The 15,574-nt window shown below is 28.5% G+C and overlaps 1 protein-coding gene across 1 annotated transcript; it reads right to left on the bottom strand.

Annotated features, from left to right (window-relative positions):
* Positions 1-7,043: 7,043 nt before the first annotated feature.
* Positions 7,044-12,690, bottom strand: LOC123892441 (jasmonate-induced oxygenase 2-like). The gene is made up of 3 exons (XM_045942222.1): positions 11,933-12,690; positions 8,300-8,633; positions 7,044-7,413 (listed from the first exon to the last, which is right to left on the bottom strand). Exons 1-3 carry the CDS (start codon positions 12,445-12,447, stop codon positions 7,162-7,164), a joined length of 1,101 nt encoding a protein of 366 aa, XP_045798178.1. The 5' UTR covers positions 12,448-12,690; the 3' UTR covers positions 7,044-7,161.
* Between the last annotated feature and the right edge of the window lie 2,884 nt (positions 12,691-15,574).

Raw genomic sequence — 15,574 nt, 5'->3', positions numbered from 1 at the left:
ATAAGAGTATCCAAGTAATTTTCAATTTTTTAAGATAGGTTGTGGTCAACTGGTCCACCTGTGGCTCCGCCTCTAGTTTATATTTTTTAAGGAGTAGAAATTGTTCAATTGTTTTATTTTTGTTTTGAGTAAAGTGATTCACTACCCTGATTGCTCATCTCCTCCTCCTATATACTATTTTCATCCTTAAATATAGGATCTGCTTGAGTTAATCGTGGGAATTAAAAAATTTGATTGTGATATCAATTTTTTAAAAATTTGTTATGGATTTTACTAGTTCATCTTTCAAGAGAGAGAATTAGTTTATGTTTTTATTAGTGTATTTATTATAAATTGTAGAAAAAATGTAAATTAACTATGGATATATTTGTAAAAAAATAATTAATAAGTTTCTTTTTAAAAAAAATAGAAATAATTAATACGTTGAAACTAGATTTTATAAAAAGAATGACAATGAAATAATTCAAGAGGGTCTTATCTTATATATAGAGGGACGATATATACAGCCATACAGGGGCGGATCTGTGTGTATGCCATGGGGGCTTTGAGCCCCCACAAGGCAAAAAAAAAAATCTATAATAATATTATTAGTATACTTTTTATCATATAAAAATACTTATATATTTTATTTAAGCCCCATAAAATTGATTAGATTACTAACTTACACTTATATATTTATCTCAAGTTCATCTTTTTATTATTACCACAATTTCTTACTCTCTAATTTATTTTATGTAGATCCTCACACTCTCCAATCAAATAATTTTTTCACACAATATTATCTCTCTCTTTAGCAAAATAAATCAAGTATCATCTACTAACAATAAATTGATACAAGTGGTAAGATTATTTAAGCAAGTTGTTTGACGTTCGACTCTCAACTCGTGTTTATGGAGAAAATTTGGACAGAAGAGGCAAAAAAAATTTGGGTACCCAACAAGTTCTGCGACGATGATTAATCTCTACTATGTAGTAATAGAAATTTTGTATCTTTAACAAGGTAAAAAAAATTAAAATATAACAACATTTTCATTGGTTGTAATATTTTTGAGCCCCACCGAAAAAAATTTTGAATCCGCACTGCATGAGAAATAAGTGCTCAGTTGATTCATCGCCACCACAACCGAAAATACAAAGTTGAGCTTCGGGAGTGATGATGCCTCAAGTTACCTGTATTTGATCAATAATATAAAATACAAACATTAAATATTAGATGAACCTAAAAAATGAGTTGTTTGTATGAAAAAAGTAGAGTTAAATATGTTTTTAGTCCCTACATTTTGAAGAAGTTTCTGGGTTGAATGAAGAAAGTTGCTGGGTTACACTGTTGTTATTGCTGGTGAATGGAGAAGTTTACGGTGTTTTTTTTAATTATTAAAATTAATATCATTTTAAAACAAATATTAACAAATATGAAATATTACGTGTGTCACTGTATGATTTGCCAATTCATTAAACTAATGGGGACCACATTTTGTCATGTCATCATTCTGTTAATAAATAGACGGCGAGGACTGAAACTGATGACGGAAAAAATCTAGGACTTTTTTTTTTTTTACAATGAGCTGGGAATCGAACTCAGGATCTATAGCGTACTACTCAAACCCCTCACCATTAGACCAAACCTAGTGGCTTAAAAATGTAAGACTTTTTTTCACCAAAAAAAAAGTAAGGATTATTCTTGACTATAGGACAAAATGTAGGGACTAAAAACATATTTAACCCAAAAAAATATGGGGGAGAGCAGCCACAAGAGGGACAGCTGTGGTTCCCCCGTGGTCCCCCCAAGTTTTTTTTTTTTTTTTGTATTACTAGTATTATACTACTTTCGGTTTTTTTATAAGTGATAATTGAGTCATAAAAATTAATATATTTAGTTAATAATGTAGTTTAGATAGATCAATTTTTGTCGACTATATTCTCTCTTATAAAAAAGATCGGAAATAGTAGTATATATCTACCGAGTCTTTTTTATGTTAAAAAAAATGTGCAAATGTTTAGAGTGATATTTGTTAAAGCCACTTTTTGGAAACGACTCTTGAGTTAATATGTTTATGTTTGGTTAGTAATTGTGGTTTGTCTTTGTTGGCCTTTTTGGTGTGAGAAGCTTGTGTATTATTTTGTCGCTAGAACTAATTCATCGTGCTAAAATAGATTTTGTATTGGTTTTTATCCTATAGTTGTGTATTTTATGTTGCTTTTTGAGTATTCCTTATACTTAAAATGCTATAGATATATATTGACTTTGGATATTACTTAAATTTCTTATATATGTAGTAGTTTTTATCATAAAAAATAATTAAAATTCTTATTTTATATACACTAAATTATACTTTTTCGATCTAGCACCCCTTATGTTTAATTCCTGGCTTCGTCCCTGAGGAAGAGAGTATAAAATAAGATTTGACTTGATAACCATAGTTTTTAATCTTTTGAATTGAGTTCCAACCTGTACGTCTTATAAATTAATTTCATTTCGAGACATATTTACAACGTGAGTATTGGTGTGTTTCAACTGGCTTAGATATTAACCATCTTTGCAGCTCATAATGTATATTGATGGTTTGTCAAAAAAAATATGTTTATTGATGAAAACGTGTCAACCTAATTAGATATGTCTACAGATTTTGTCTTGAATGCTTGATTAAAAATAATAAAACTTCTCAGAACATGTGTGAAGCATTTGACTGAAATTATACTTCTCATATTAGAAACTCTTGCACATTGATTCTTTCAACAAACTTAGTCCAAGAACTTTTTTTTTTTTGACGAACTTAGTCCAAGAACATGTTTGATACTCTTATTGAAAAATCATAGTTTAAGCGAAAATTGTTCAATTATTTTTCTTTTGAATAAAGGAATCTAAATTTTATTACCGAAAGATAGGTTTCACTAGCATCATATCTGAAAGAAATTAAATGATTGTCAATCAAATAACATGAAAGCAATAAATATTGAATCTATAGACTTTAAATTGAAGAGCATGTGAGAGTGCTTTTATATGAAGAGCGTTATACACTCCTAACCAATTAAGAACATCCGCACCACACCTTATGAAAACGTTCACAATGCACTCTTTTTGAAGAGATGCACTAAACCAAGTCATTGAACTCAAGTGGTTAATGAGCTTCACCAAAAAAGGACGGATTTCAGGAAAACTTGGATTCGATTCATGGGTGGAATAATTTATTGGTCAGACTTTACTTACCTCGTGGCCGAACTCTGGACTACTAGTGTCCCTTTCTCCTAGGAACCGGAGAGCTATAAACCAAAAAAAAAAGAAAAGAAGAGATGCACTAAAGATCCGCGATCATCACATCCAGAATGCCATTTTGAGCGTCACCATTTATTATACCCATTCTGAAAATATTATCTTTACATCTTATAGACTAATGAATATCGAGTTTTGACATATACGTCTTATAAACTAATTATTACTCAAGAATGGTTAGATGAGATGATGTATGTCTCTTTAACTTAACCAATATATATTATGAGTTTAATTTTGAACTTGGGCATGCAACATCTTAAAACTCTTAAAGATAACTTACCAATAATTTTATTCCACAAGACTTAGAAAATTACTCTATATAGGGCATGTTTGTTTCAGCTTTAAAAAATGGATTTTTTTCTTTACATTTTTAAAAATAGATTTTCTAAAACCGTTTTTCAAAATATTACAAGTTTTTTTATATTCGTTTTTTGTAAATTGAAACATTAATTTTGACATCATATAACATAAAAACACATTATTGAAGATAAAAACATAGTCAAAATTACATTTTTTTCAAAAAGTTGTATTTTATAAATGATTTTTATGAAAATTTATTTGAGATAGCTTCAAAATTAAATGATTTTTCGAAATTTTGATATAAAAAAAAAATTCAATAAAATGATCAAATACCTAAAATGACATTTTAAGAATAACTATTCAAACTAAATTTTCATTTGAAGCTTTTATAAAAAAATTATTTGTAATTTTTTTTTACTCAAAATTATATAACACTACAATAATCTATTTTGAAAAAATGTATAACAAACAGTCCCATAGTTGCGCGCAAATGATACTATCTTTTGTAGAAAAATCTAATTATCATTTCTACACATATTTACAACGTGACTGTACTGATGTTTCAATTGGCTTACTTACGTACGTACCACCTTTGCTAGCTCCTGATGTTTGACGAAACGTGTCAACCTAATTAGATATTTCTATGAGTCTATGACTATAGGTCTATAGATAATTAAAATTAATTAGATCATCTATTTATTTATTTGACCTATTGGTCCCTTAAAGATATTTTAGATTTCACAATGATCCCTTAAAGAAAAAAAGGTTTGGACTGGTCCCTTAAAGATACATCTGTTTCTCACATTAGGTCATTCCGCCAATTTTTTACAAAAAACGTTAGTTTTAGTTGACTGAATTGTGGATGTCATTAAGTGTAAGTGGTCCACCAAAAACCTTATTAATTTTTAAAATTTTAACAATTGAAATTTTTTGTTATATTTGGAATTAAATTTAATGGAAATGACCAATATGACAAACATATATGTCTTTAAGGGACCAATCCGGGCTTTTTTTTTAATGGACCAATCCAGACTTTTTTTTTCTTTAAGGGATCATTGTGAAACTTAAAATGTCTTTAAGTGACCAATAGACTAATTAAGCCTATTTATTTTTTTTTCTTTTGACTAATAGTTAGATCATCTTCCACAACACTACAAGAATTCCAGTACTTTTATTTCTATACCTTAACATTCCTTATACTTGGGTTTATTACCCCCTCATGTTCTTAATATAAGATAAATCTTACTTTTTAGATTTATTGAGAATTTAATGTATTTAGTCAATCAATAATATGGACTAAATACATTAGATTATCAATGAATCTAAAAAATAAAATTATTTCTCTTATATTAAAGACTTGAGAGAGTAATATATTAGCTTTTGCCTTTCAAAGAAATAGTTAGATCATCTTGATTGCTATTTTTCTAAGAAGTTCTTAGAACATGTTTGAAGTATTTGGCTGAAATTATATTGTTGGATTTGGAAGTTTTGTTCGAATATTAAATATTAATATAAATAAATGCAGAATAATAAATAAAAAGAGTAATTTTTAAATAAATAAAATAGTTTTCGTTATAAATAACATTTAAAATTGACATATTTTAATTAATAATATCAAAGTACAACTTCAAGCAGCTAATATCATTATCAACCTTCTAATAAATTAAGATGATAGTCGTCCTTCTAACACTTCTAGTTAATTAATTTATCTAATCTTTTGTTTTTCTTACACTTCTCACCTTCATATTCAAACTTCCTACTCGCTTGAGGAAATTCAGAAAGCATAGAGGAAGATTTTTTTTTAAAAAAAGTTAAACCTAATAAAGTAAAGAGAAAATTTGCAATTACAATCAACAAATTAAATAAAAATTATCAATAAAGCAAAATTTCTCACTATTTCTCATTCATGCGTTTCGCCTCTCTATCTACGAAAGTGTTTTCTACTTTTCACTTAGTTATATTTACTTTTTTGTGTTGCTAATTTTTAAGAGTTTGAGCTGTTTCAATTTTTTTTAAAGAGTTTGAGTTAACTATCGTAAAAAAAAGAGTTTTGAGTTAACTAAAAAAATGTGCTTAAAAATGGAATTAAAAAAATATTGCTGGTTTATATTTATTTTGTTTTTTTAATAGCAAACTATTAGTTGTTAATATATTACAATGTTATGTTAGTTTTTCTCCTTGCCAGGATTTAAATCCCGGACTTCCAACTCCTTAACCCTTAGCTCAACTAGTTTAACAAGTTGAGCTATATTTATTTTGTAGCAATGTTACTTCTGTTTTTATAATTGGCAAAGTTACTTCTAAAATTTAAAACGTGTCTATTAAATTTTGTTATTAAATCTACATCATTATTATTATTATTATTATTATTATTATTATTATGAGCAATAGTTTTTTATAGTAAAAAAGTCATTAACTTATTTTTTTACATATATGAAAAAATTAATAGACACTTAAAAAATTGGAGTCCCCTCAATTTTTGAGGCCGTAGAAAGGTAAAAGGAAAGTAAATAAATTGAAAAATTATATAAATGGTGAGATTCATTGAGTTCTTAAAATGGCTTGCCACAAAGCAAAAATTTGAATCAATTCATTTTTTTTTAAGTGGTTTAGTAGTTAAAAATTTCACGTTTAACATAAATAAATGAAGTGTTCTAAATTTGAATTTTAACTCCTACATATCCTATATATCTTTATTAGCTGAATTAAACTCACTATCACAATTCTTAATATTGACATAACTCATTGGAAATGCTCTTACATTTTTTCATATAGAGATTTCATGAAAGGATATTACCCATGAAATCTCATCCTTAAATCTTATATATTTTTTAAACTGTGTTCAACAAAATTTTATCCATGTAAAAATTTCTGTTAATTAATCTCTCTATGAATATCAAATTTCCACACAAGTACATTTTTTTAAACTGTGAAAATCTCAACAAAATTTTATCCATGTAAAAATTTCTGTTAATTAATCTCTCTATTAATATAAAATTTCCACACAAGTACATTCAAATTGGCCAAATCTATATCAGTACATCATATATTCCCTTATCATCACACAGTGTAAGCTTTATGTCAAAAAATCACCTAGTCATAGTGTAAGCTTTTAGTCAGCAACCCACTATGGTAACAGGGGAAAAGAAAAGTACATTTATGCTTACCCTATCACTTGCCAATTGCCATTATTGAATATTTTTTTTCAAAATAGACCAAGGCAATAAGTTAGATGATAAAACATGAAATAAACATGTGAATCAAAATAAAATAAATAAAAAGTGGTTCAATTTTATTTTTTTCCCTTTATTCTTCATTTGCTTTTTCCAAAAAAAGAAATTACATAATAAACAACACAATTTATTGCTTTTGCACTAATTGAACCCCATAATAAAGATCAAGACAATTTAAATTTAAACAATCAATCGAACTGACCTATAAACCAGATTAAACGGTCCAATGAACTAAATACTGATAGTGAAAAAAAAAAGTTAAACAATCCATTCAACACTAAAACATTAACAACATGTCCAATTATTTAATTATATGCAAATTAGTTATTTGCAAATTACATAATATAATTATTGGAATTAATCACATTTGTTAGCCAATGATTCAACTTGGGCCTTCCCACAAGGTCCTTTCATCCTAATAAAAAGTCTGTATTCATCATAAGTCATTGGTGGGTACATGGCTGGCCTTTCCTTTGTCACAAGCTCCTTTGCAGGTTGAATTAATAAATCACTTTTTGGGTTGTAAAACATTGCCAAAGAAACTCTATCTTTGATTGGATTCACAATCACCCTGTGTTCTATACTCTTGTATATTGCATTGCTCAGCACCTAAAAAATTATAAACATCACATAAATAATTTATTAATCAATATCAAACCACTAATTGTTGAAATATCAACCTCAAAATTATTAATTTGACTAATAAAAAAGAATATAATATATGTGCACACTTTTTAAATGGTGTATGTTGCAATCAATATATATATTGGTATAATTTTTTTGTGATTTGTTTATGCCAATGTAATGGCTATAGTATATATAGTGTATCAATGGGGAACAAGATTCTATTCATTCACATAGTTGTTGGTTAGTATCATTGAATTAAAATTATATCTATGTTTTTCATATTCATAACTTTATAATTTTAGGAATATCGTCGGGAATCTCATGCATTCATGAAGTCATAGGTTTTTCAACGTAAGAAATTTGTATTGAAATATGAATAGGTCAATCTCGATTCAATGTCGGGTCACTGATGTATTGACTTTGTAAATGAGTGAAAATCTTAATTCATATTTTTCAACCACAAATACCAAAGTTGAAGCATGACTCATTTAATCTTAATCTGATAATCATGTCACGTGAATGCAACAAATGTTGTTCGCGCAAACCAATATAGTAATAATTTTTAATTGGTGTAAATTGAGAAATGAATTTGATGTAGTTATTGTGTCAACATAGTAATTGTTTCTAACCGTCCGATAAAAAATGAGTGGCTAAGATTAAATTCTATATACAACTAATTATATAAATCAGAACCATTCGATCTGTTTTGTGCGGTTGTGATCGTCTACTGCGTGTAGCAATTATAGGAGACGATCCAAATCCGTGAAATTGAGATAAACAAATAATATGTAAAAGAAAAATTAATTAGTAATGATGTAACAATTTGACAATAGTAAAATATATTCAACATTGTAGAAAGAGGTAGGACCTGAATTTGGTCACCAATGTTGATGATAAAAGCATTAGGGACAGGCCTAACAGTGATCCAGTCATTTCCTTTTCTTACTTGAAGGCCAGACACAAAATCATCAGGAAGAAGAATGGTCATACCACCAGGGTCTGAGTGAGGAGACAGTCCTAAAGTAAGGTCAGGTTGTGGGCATTTTGGATAGAAATTTACCCTTAAACAAGCACCAAGCTCATTTTCTCCTCCAAATGAATTCATGAGATAATCTTCTTTTAAGCCAAGATTTATTGACATTAATTCCAACATCCTTCCTCCTAGCTTAACCACTTCCTCACCATATTCAGCAATCACTTTCCTATTATCATTAAAAAAAACAATTAAAAATAAAAAAATAAATACAAAATTTACTTCATTGATGATAAATTTGACAAAATCACGACATTTTATTATGATTTTAATAAAAACTATACTTTAAAGTTTTAACAAAATTACGGTGTTATAATAATTTTACTGTAAATTCAAGCACGATTTTCTTCAGTTTTAGCTAGTGACAAAATTGTACCATCACTATGAACTACTCCAAGAAAAAATGTCCTACATACATTTATTAGAAAATAGAGACACTTAACCAATATAGACGTGTTTTGAGATTATTTAATTTACTTACTTAGAAATAATTTGGTCCCCATTTATCCTTTTAAAAAATATATATACTCATATGATATCATAGGGGTGGTTGATGGAAGACAAAAATTTTACTGACTTCTCAACGTATATGCAATTATGCATGGAAAAAATTGAATGTAACAAACATGACCATATTTCCACAATTGAAAGAGACTCATAATGTAAAAATAATTAGTTACTGTTGCATGATTAGGTGGTCATCACTCATCACATGTTTAAATTGTAGGAATTATGTATATGGTAAAAGATTCATATATAACACCAAGTTGTTTTTAATTATTTATACTATTGAAGAGCTATTTTGTTGTTTGTTAATTAGCATGACTTAATTTGGGCATGAAAGAGTGTTTTGCATACTTTCTCCACTTAAATACGAACAATAAAATTAAGGAAAATGTTAACTTGTGCCCTTAAGGCACATGTTAATGAAACAAAAATAGAAATTATTAAATAATAATTTGTACATTTTGACTTTTGAAGCATTAAATTTCTTATATCATTAAATGTTGAATTACTATTTTGGTATATCTTATCATGTGCCCTAAGGGCACATGTTAACAAGACCCTAAAATTAAAAGTCATGTTTGACTGGTTAAATTATAAATAACTTTTAACCAATATATATCACCTTAATTAATTGTATAATTACTAAAATATTTTTAATTAAGACTCACACACGAATGGTCCAACTCAAAAGACTAGTTCAATAGATGAAAGAGTCTCAGGACTTAAGTATTATATTGAACACTTTAATATATTCGATGTGAGACACCTAACAAATATCCTTCTGTTAATTTATATTTTGGCTTTTTTAATAATCTTTTACTCTAATAGAACAAATCCTTAGGATGGACATTTGGAAATATAACTACTTTTATATTACACTAAAAATTAAGTGAGACCTACTTTACGCTTGATAATTTGTCCAACAACTAATTAGAGCAAGTCATATAAGTAGATTTGTATGTGGTACCCACAATTAACTTGTAACTAACTTTTATTGTACATGCATATAGTTTATTTTCATTGGTTGATGAATAAATATCTCGGAATTAGAAAAAACTAAAAAGCAAAAAAAAACTAAAAAGAGTGTAGACCTAAGAAGCACCGACACTCCTCAAATTAGGCGTGTCTGTGTCGGACACGTGTCAGTATTACACTAAATTATGTCATTTTTCTAAATTTTTATCGGTGTCGACGTGTCAGTGTCCGTGTCGTGTCGGGTGTCCGTGTTTGTGTCCGTACTTCATAGATGTAGACCGTAATTCTTCATTCGGTTCTATCTTGGCCATATATAATATATACCAAACGTGTTTTACATGCGTGTATACTGTATAGTGTACGTGTATTAAACGCTTGAAAAATTAATCAACCAAACATTAATTTGAATCCCCTGTTGGAAAGTTACACATCTTTGAACTTGTCAAAAAAAGTTATTTAATAAAACAAAGTCATTCATGTTTAATACACATGTGTTTGTTTGCCCAACGCCCTTCAACTTGACAGGTCCCAAACATTCAAAATCTTACCTTGTCTATACGACTATACCTATAACTCTGACCTCTTTTGTGAGAATTGGATTAAATGCTGCCAGAATAGGTGAAGTCGAGATACAGTCAACATCTCAGAACCGTTTAATTAAAATTGGATGATTCAGATTTTTAGATAGTTTTTTTTTATTTATTTAAATTTATTATAAAATTTACATATTAAAATATAGACCGTTTGATTTTAGTCAAATAATCACAAATTAATAACTGCACGACTGCATGCGGTCTATGACTACACTCAATTCTGATATCTGTTATGATCTAAATATAAAATGATGAAATTGAAAGCTAGCAACAAATATTTATTGTAAAATTAATTTATTTTGACTTGTTGTAAAATTAATGGGAATTGGACTTTTTGTATTCAAGATATGTTCTTTTACTACTAAAAATGTATATCTTAAATTTTTATTGTTTAATTTTATTTTTTTGGAGGAAAATGAAAGAAAAAGAGAGAACAATATTCATCATTAAATAATATTTCATATTAAATATCAAAGGGGTGTATTTTTTTGTAGTTCTAAAATGGCCTTCTCATTAATTTTCTCATCAAACCAAACACAAGCCAAATATAAAATTTCCCATCTCTCTCATATCTACAGGGAAACTTTATCCCGTCTGTTCTGCTGAACCAAACACACTCTAAAATAGAATTATTTATTTATAATTTTGATATGATAATATTTTTTTTGTATTAACCATTTGATTTATGGAGGAAGTGGGTGCGGTAATCTAGAGTTTGACGCGAGGTAAATAAAATTTGACCAAAAAATATTCCTATAAAAAATTGAACTCGAGTTCTTCTAAACAATTCATTATAAGAGGAGCTCATTAACTACTTGAATCTAATATACGAACACTTTTAACATGTGTAAGGTATGCTTTAAAAGATGAATGCATTTTCAACATGACTCACACATCGCTTTACAAATGTCAAATTATAATAATGACTTTAGTATTTTTAAAAGACTGAACATTTTTGTTTATAAATTAACCTGCAGGACCACTATAACACAACAAATAAAAAGATACGATCTTGATTTTTCTTAATTAAGCTTACAAAAGATAATTAGGGTAAAAAAATGTTTGTGAAAATTAATTTTTCTGAAAATTTAATATTTAATAACTTACAAAATAGTGTTAGTCCTAATTATCTACTTATTGATTCAAAAAAAAAATTACCTACCTATTAAGAATTAATCTTTCTATTGACTAAAAATTACAAAAAATTAAATTAAACAGAGAATATCAATACTAATATATTTATTAGTCAAAAGTAAAAGAAAAAAGGCTAATATTTAAGCTTTTAATTAATGACTTGCAAGCCGTAAAAAAAATAAATTAATGACTTGCAAAAAAGTGTTTAATTAATTAATGGATTATTATATATGATCAATGAGAGATAGGATATGTATACCTCAAAGATGATGGAAGTGCTGGCCACTTAGCTTGGTTCCTAAGAGAAGGAGGCATATAATGAAGAAAAAAATAGTCACTCCAATCCAAAATAGCACCTTTTTTCACTCCCAACCTACTACCATACCCCTCATAAGTACTAGGAGAGTTAGCAAGTTCTTCTTTCATCTCAAGTGGAAGATCAAAAAACTCACGCCACACTTCCTTAGCACTCTTCATCAACTCATGATCAATCCCATGGTTCACCACTTGGAAAAAACCCCACTCCCTACATGCCTCCGAGACCTGCTTGAGCACTTTCTCTCTGAGGACCTGATCCCCACCAGAGAGGTGCTCAAGGTCGATCACGGGGATGTTAATATGATCATAGTGATCATTTTGAGGAGTAAAAGTGGTTTGAGTGGGTCTTTGAGAACATGGTTTGATGTAGGATGAAGGGATTGAGCTTAGCCCACTTTCAGCTAAGGCTTGGACTCTAACTATAGGTTCTGGCCATGTTTGGTTACAAGTCATCATTTTGTTTTTGGGTGTGTTTTTGTTTCACTTTTGGGTTATTGATGAAACTAGAGAGGCACAAAAACAAAGAGGGGGTTGGAAGGAGCATATAGTGTAGGAATTGTATGTAGTGTGTGATTTGAGAGGAACCAAGAGAGGGCTTTATAAATAGATAAGAGCACGAGGTATAATTAATTTCGGCGCCGTGATCAAATTGAATTACAAGTGGATTTGCAGTGTCGACTGTGTGTGTGAGTGTGGAGTAAATAATCAAACACACTTTCTCATTTAATATTTTTATAATAGTAAATTAAATAACATCAAATGCACAGGACATTATACTCTATCCGGTCTTAAATATAAGTAAAAGTTAAAATGTATTTGACTCAAATTTAGACTAAATATATTTTGACTTTTGTTTATATTTAAGACCGAGAGGGAGTACTACTCTATACCATATCCGTCTCAAATTATAAGCAAAAAAAACAAAAATCACATTTATTGAAAAACTAAAACATGATAATTTGAAATAAGTTGCATGAAAAGATGTGAAAACAATTTTTATTGATTGTTGTTTATTGACAAAATAGGAGAGAGTAAACTAAATTCACTAGATCCATTTTCCAATGGAGAGGATACTCTCCCATCCAAATGGGAATGAATCCTCTCCAGTGTGATTTTCATCGGAGGGATTAATGTCTAGATCTTGGCCTTCCATTCTTTTTTTTACACTACAGTTAAATTGCAAAAAAAAAAACAAACATGTGGCGAGGATTTCACTGTATCCATTTTCCAATGGAGAGGATCCTCTCCCTATCCAATCCAAATACATCTAAAAATAAAATAGTATATGGTTGTTTTTCACTTTCGAGATTTACTCACATTAGAAAAAATATTACTGAATATATCTTTTTTATAAGATATACATTAATTATTAAGAGATATTTTTTGGTAAAATTTACATTACTAAATGATGTACTCCCTTCGTCCCATATTATAAGAAAAAAAAAATTAATTTTTCATGTCCCAAATTATAAGCAAAAAAATCAACTTTTATCATTTTCAAGATAACTTTTACTTTTTGTCAAAAAAAAGATAGACTTTTACTTAATTTACTCTCTCTTCTTTTTCTCATAATCAACTAGAGGTGATCGTATCCGAACCGATCCAAAAGTAAAACCGCAAACCAAACCGCAAAAAACCGCATTTACTTTAAACCGCACGGATGATTTTTCTTCCAAACCGCACGGTTTGGTTTGGTTTGCGATTTTCATTTTAGAAAACCGAACCAAACCAAACCAAACCGCAATACTTAACTTAACTCTATCAACCAGTAGCAATCAACCTATTACCTAGTCCAACTTAACAAGTACAACCTAAATTGAGCCCATAAAACAATAGGCTCGCAAAACATATCATTTAACGCGATTCAGAACTATACTGTTGGTACTAAAAATAAGTTCTTATGTATATTATATCATGTAAACAATAAAGTAAATTAAAATTTCCCTATGTTATTTTATAACAAGTTGGTAATATTGTCATATTTTTTATATCACGATAAACCGCACAAACCGGACCAACCCTATCCGCATTGGTTTGGTTTATTTTGGATTGGATGACTTTTTAAAAACCAACCGAACCAAACCGAACCGCATGCAATTTTATCTCGCGAATAAGATGACTTTTATGCTCAAAATCGAACCAAACCGCACCGCGAATACCCCTATAATCAACAACAAATAATTTTTTTTTACATCTTCCCATGAAACTTATTTCAACACAAACACAAAAAGTCATTCTTAAAATTACCATCTTTTATTTTTCTTAATAAGTGTGAAAATATTTTTTTGCTTATATTATGGGACGGAGAGAGTATCTCGCTGGATGAAGGACATAAAAAATTGTGATCAATTTAGAAAAAGAAAAAAAAAACATAAAAAGTATTATTGAAATAATAGACTAATACAAATGGGACACGTCCAAAGACAAGACAATCGTCTTATCCTCTAAAAATGTAAAAAGAAAAAAGGCTGGCTTAATTAATAAAATGGTCCCTTAAAGATATTTTTGGTTTCAGATTGGTCCCTTAAAGGAAAAAAAGGTTCAAATAGGTCCCTTAAAGAAAACAAAGCCCGGATAGGTCCCTTAAAGACATTTCCGTTAATCAGTTTGGTCCTATTTAGACCTCTTTTTAGGGACCAAACTGATTAACGGAGATGTCTTTAAGGGACCTATTCAGACTTTTTTTTCTTCTTTAAGGGACTTATTTGGACCTTTTTTTCTTTAAGGGACCAATCTGAAACAAAAAATGTCTTTAAGTGACCATTTTACTAATTAAGCCAAGAAAAAACCATTTAATATAAAAGTTTTATATTCTATTATTTTTTAATAATTCAAAACAAAAAAAATCTATATTTAATAATGTCTCAAAAAAAATTAAATTTATCATCAATAAATTAATATTATTAAAAACAAAACTTATTACATTAACTTAATAATTCATTTTGTATCCTATAAAATATCTAAACAATAAATTTTGACCAAAATTAATAATTTTTATTAAAATGCCATTATAATTTTTATTTTTAAGTATCGTCTTAAAATTCCTCATAGATCTTCATATATACGGATGTAAATCAATATCCATGAAAGTGGATAGTATAATATCTGGGTCCACTCCATTGAATAACTACGATATCCATATCCGTCGTATATCCATATGGATATCTGCTAAGCGGGTAATCTGCGAATTTTGAAGTACCCGCGGTTAGATATTCATGGATAACGATATTCTAAAAAGATAGCGATTTTTGTAAAGAATTTTTATTTTAATTAGTTTTTTTTTATTTGTGAATCTTAGAAACAAAAAAATTATTAACACATAATAATATTCATACATTGCACTCTCAATTTAACAATAAAAGTAACACATTTATTAAGCCACTAGGTTTGGTCTAGTGGTGAGGAATTTGGGTAGTACGCTATAGATCCTAAGTTCGATTCTCATCTCATTGTAAACCAAAAAAAAAGTAACACATATATTTTCCTTCTTTTCCCCAAAATATAATAATATTCATACATTTCTGTTAAGAAAAAAAATCCATACATTCATTTCTGATCAAAACAAAGTTCATCACAAAGTTCT

The sequence above is a fragment of the Trifolium pratense genome, linkage group LG6 (genome assembly GCF_020283565.1).
Source record: "Trifolium pratense cultivar HEN17-A07 linkage group LG6, ARS_RC_1.1, whole genome shotgun sequence".
NCBI classification, from domain to species: domain Eukaryota; kingdom Viridiplantae; phylum Streptophyta; class Magnoliopsida; order Fabales; family Fabaceae; genus Trifolium; species Trifolium pratense.
This window is presented reverse-complemented; position numbering and strand designations above follow the sequence as displayed.